Source organism: Eucyclogobius newberryi, unplaced genomic scaffold, assembly GCF_026437365.1.
Source record: "Eucyclogobius newberryi isolate DKJ021-1_F unplaced genomic scaffold, fEucNew1.0.hap1 SCAF_18, whole genome shotgun sequence".
NCBI lineage: Eukaryota > Metazoa > Chordata > Actinopteri > Gobiiformes > Gobiidae > Eucyclogobius > Eucyclogobius newberryi.
This window is the reverse complement of record NW_027315812.1, coordinates 32,665,310-32,669,156: the sequence shown is the minus strand read 5'-3', so window position 1 is coordinate 32,669,156 and position 3,847 is coordinate 32,665,310. Positions and strand designations below refer to the sequence as shown.

Sequence of the window (3,847 nt, the reverse complement as noted above, 5' to 3'; positions counted from 1 at the left end):
TCCTTCAAACAGACTCTAGGGTTTGGGCCCCTAGTGGTGAAATGCATTCTGTATAATTATGGGCTGAATGGTGTAGTAGTGGATGTACGTGTGGTGTGTACTCTCTGGACTCCAGTGACTGCACTTGTACTGTATGTGGACAGGAAACATGTCCCAGTCTCCACTTCTGTCCCGTCCACTCCCTGTGCAGGGGCCCGTTCACTTACCACAGAACAGCAATCGCTCTTTGTATGCAGTATCCTTGGCCCCAACCATTATAAACATGGGCCCCTGGGCAGTGTTGGGAAAGTTCACTTTCTACATGAACTTTCGTTCAATGAACGCGTTCAGGCTCAACACTGGCCCTGGGGTTCCAGAGTCACATGACTGGTCCCATCTGCTGCTCCCTTCATGTAACGACTGTAACACATCCAAGACACGAGGCGCAGGATGTGACATGTGCCATGTGGTCTGCTGTGTGTCAGGTGCACCCTGTCTGTGCTCCTGTCCTGTCCCGTCCCCCCGTGCTCCTGTCCTGTCCCATCTGTGCTCCTGTCCATCTGTCTCTGTTCCTACTTGTTTCATCACTGTCCCTGCCTCAGCCCCTACCACTGCACCTGTCCCTCCTCTCGTCACTGCTCCTGTCCCGTCCCTCCTCCCGTCCCTGCTCCTGTCCCTCCTCTCGTCCCTGCTCCTGTCCCTCCTCTCGTCCCTGCTCCCGTCCCTCCTCTCGTCCCTGCTCCCGTCCTTGCTCCTGTCCCTCCTCTCGTCCCTGCTCCTGTCCCTCCTCTCGTCCCTGCTCCCGTCCCTCCTCTCGTCCCTGCTCCCGTCCCTGCTCCTGTCCCTCCTCTCGTCCCTGCTCCCGTCCCTCCTCTCGTCCCTGCTCCTGTCCCTCCTCTCGTCCCTGCTCCCGTCCCTCCTCTCGTCCCTGCTCCCGTCCCTCCTCTCGTCCCTGCTCCCGTCCCTGCTCCCGTCCCTCCTCTCGTCCCTGCTCCTGTCCCTCCTCTCGTCCCTGCTCCCGTCCCTCCTCTCGTCCCTGCTCCTGTCCCTCCTCTCGTCCCTGCTCCTGTCCCACACCATGACACTGTCCTTGCTGTGTTTCAGTGTGACACTGTTGTACGCTGTGCCCTTGTGCAATAAAGTTTAGATCTGTGACTGTCACTCACATGTTTAGTTTGTACAGCGACTGCTGTGACACAGGTTTCTGTAATATTGAATATTAATTGATTGTTTGATTAAATAATCAATTAGTTGTGATTATTCGATGAATAATCTTCACATAATTTAGTCATATAAAGGTTAACTTGGGCAAACATAGATGAGCTGAGGAAACATTGTTACTTTTAATGGCGTTCAGCAGAAGAGGTGCATTTAGCGCCACCTACTGGAGTGTGTGTTTTACCTTCTATGTTAGAAAGATAAAGGAAAGAGCTGGTTCCGGAGGGAAAAAAGGTGCGTGAAATGTGTAAATTGAGTGTATTTGATGTAAATTTTTTTGGTCCATAAATGCTCCACCAAGCGCAACGTCAATCTGAGTTCTGATTGATAAACTCATGTGTTATTGCAGTTATTATGAAGAGTTTAGAACAGCTTGTACTTGAAGGTGATCCACAGAGAACAGAGCTAAAGACATGTAAAAGAAGTTTAATGAAACATTTAAGAGTCACAACTCAACACTGATAAAACATCCATCAACAGTAAAGTGCGTGTATTCCAGAACAGTCAATGTACAGGTCCCGCGGTCACGTGTCGGGGGCCCCGGGGCCCCTCAGCAGGAGCAGCTCCTCTGTGAGCTCCTCAGAGCTTGGTCTGTTCTGCGGCTGCGCGCTCCAGCAGCGGCTCAGCAGCGCGCTGAACACGTGACCACGCGCTCCGCTGAAGACCGCGTGTCCGTGAAGCGGCGGCCGCATCTCGCGCGCCACCACGGCGTAGATGACGTATTGTCGGTCCCCCACGTACGGAGGCTCGCGCGTCAGCAGCTGCCACAGCGTGATGGCGAAGGAGAACACGTCCGCTTTGGCGGACACGGGCTCCCCGCGGAGCAGCTCCGGGGCGCGGTGCGTGAACGTGCCGCCCACGTGACTCAGCTGCGGACTCACGGCGTCAGAACCGGGCTCCAGCTTCACGGAGCAGCCGAAGTCCGCGATCTTGACCACGTCGTCCCGGGACAGCAGCAGGTTGGCGGGTTTAATGTCCAGATGCAGCACGCCGTGCGCGTGCAGAAAGCGGAGTCCGTGCGTCACGTCCGCGGCGTAGCGCAGACTGCGCGTCTCCTCCAGCGGCGCGGCCCCGTAGATGCGCTGCTGCAGGTCCGACACGCACAGCTCCATGAGCACGCAGCCCACGCAGCCCTCGTACCACGGCTCCGCGGGGACGCACGTGCTGGCGGCCAACACGCGCACGATGTTCCGGTGGCGCGCGTGCGCCGCGTTGAGCTCGTTCCAGAAGCTGTGTCGTGAGGCCAGGCGGTTCTTCGTGGACCGGTTGACCCGTTTGAGCGCCGCGCTCTGGCCCAGGTACTGCGCGCTGAAGACCGAGCCGAACCCTCCCGAGCCCAGCGGCTCCACGGCCCGCAGCTCCGGCCACACGATCACCGAGGCCCAGGGCCGGGAGTATCTGCCGTGTCCCGCGGGCCGAGGAGCCGGGACGTGCAGCGTGTGGCCGTGTTTGAGCAGCGGGCTGCTGCACGCGCCCGCGTCCACGCTGGGGAACAGGTCCTTGGGCAGCAGCCGGGACACGGGGATGGGAGACGGCATGGCTCCGGTGCGGCCGCCGCCGCCATCACAGCCCTACATAAGCTGTGCTGCGCCACAGCGCCGCCCTGCGGCCGGAGGAAGCGGTGCAGGAGCTCAGGTCAATGAGTTCAGTCTCTGACCTGTGGTCACCACGCGTGGTCAGAGACTGAGTCCAGGTCTGGTCCGAGCTGGACTTTGAGTCTGTCCTGCTCCAGACTCACTCCTCCTGGGTTAATGTGGTACATGTCACAAAGCACACCACACACAGCTTCATCTTTCACTTTATTCAACACAAACACTCACGTTGACAACTGCAGCTCCCCTTTTTATAGCAGCAAAGTTTGGAAATCATTTCAGCTTCTGCCAAACAATAAATAATCTGCCTCTTTGGATGACGTCATGTAACAAAGACACAAGAGTTCTGAGAACTACACAACCAACAGTAGTTTGTGTGTGGAGGAACAAACCAACATGTGACCTCTGACAGTGACCTCTGGGGGACACATGTGACCTCTGACAGTGACCTCTGGGGGACACATGTGACCTCTGACAGTGACCTCTGGGGGACACATGTGACCTCTGACAGTGACCTCTGGGGGACACATGTGACCTCTGACAGTGACCTCTGGGGACACATGTGACCTCTGACAGTGACCTCTGGGGGGCACATGTGACCTCTGACAGTGACCTCTGGGGGACACATGTGACCTCTGACAGTGACCTCTGGGGGACACATGTGACCTCTGACTGACCTCTGGGGGACACATGTGACTTCTGACAGTGACCTCTGGGGGACACGTGACCTCTGACTGACCGCTGAGGGGCACATGTGACCTCTGACAGTGACCTCTGAAGGGCACATGTGACCTCTGACTGACCTCTGAGGGGCACATGTGACCTCTGACAGTGACCTCTGGGGGGCACATGTGACCTCTGACAGTGACCTCTGGGGGACACATGTGACCTCTGACAGTGACCTCTGGGGGACACATGTGACCTCTGACTGACCTCTGGGGGACACATGTGACTTCTGACAGTGACCTCTGGGGGACACGTGACCTCTGACTGACCGCTGAGGGGCACATGTGACCTCTGACAGTGACCTCTGAAGGGCACATGTGACCTCTGACTGA

At 57.2% G+C, this 3,847-nt stretch overlaps 1 protein-coding gene across 1 annotated transcript; it reads right to left on the bottom strand.

Moving 5' to 3' along the window:
• Positions 1-1,603: 1,603 nt before the first annotated feature.
• On the bottom strand, positions 1,604-2,770 carry mos (v-mos Moloney murine sarcoma viral oncogene homolog). The gene has a single exon (XM_072451225.1). The coding sequence runs from the start codon at positions 2,733-2,735 to the stop codon at positions 1,722-1,724; it is 1,014 nt and encodes a 337-aa protein (XP_072307326.1). The 5' UTR covers positions 2,736-2,770; the 3' UTR covers positions 1,604-1,721.
• Between the last annotated feature and the right edge of the window lie 1,077 nt (positions 2,771-3,847).

What these genes read in the sequence shown, in the direction of transcription:
- mos (XM_072451225.1), bottom strand. Translation starts at nt 2,735, where the DNA reads ATGCCGTCTCCCATCCCCGTGTCCCGGCTGCTGCCCAAGGACCTGTTC.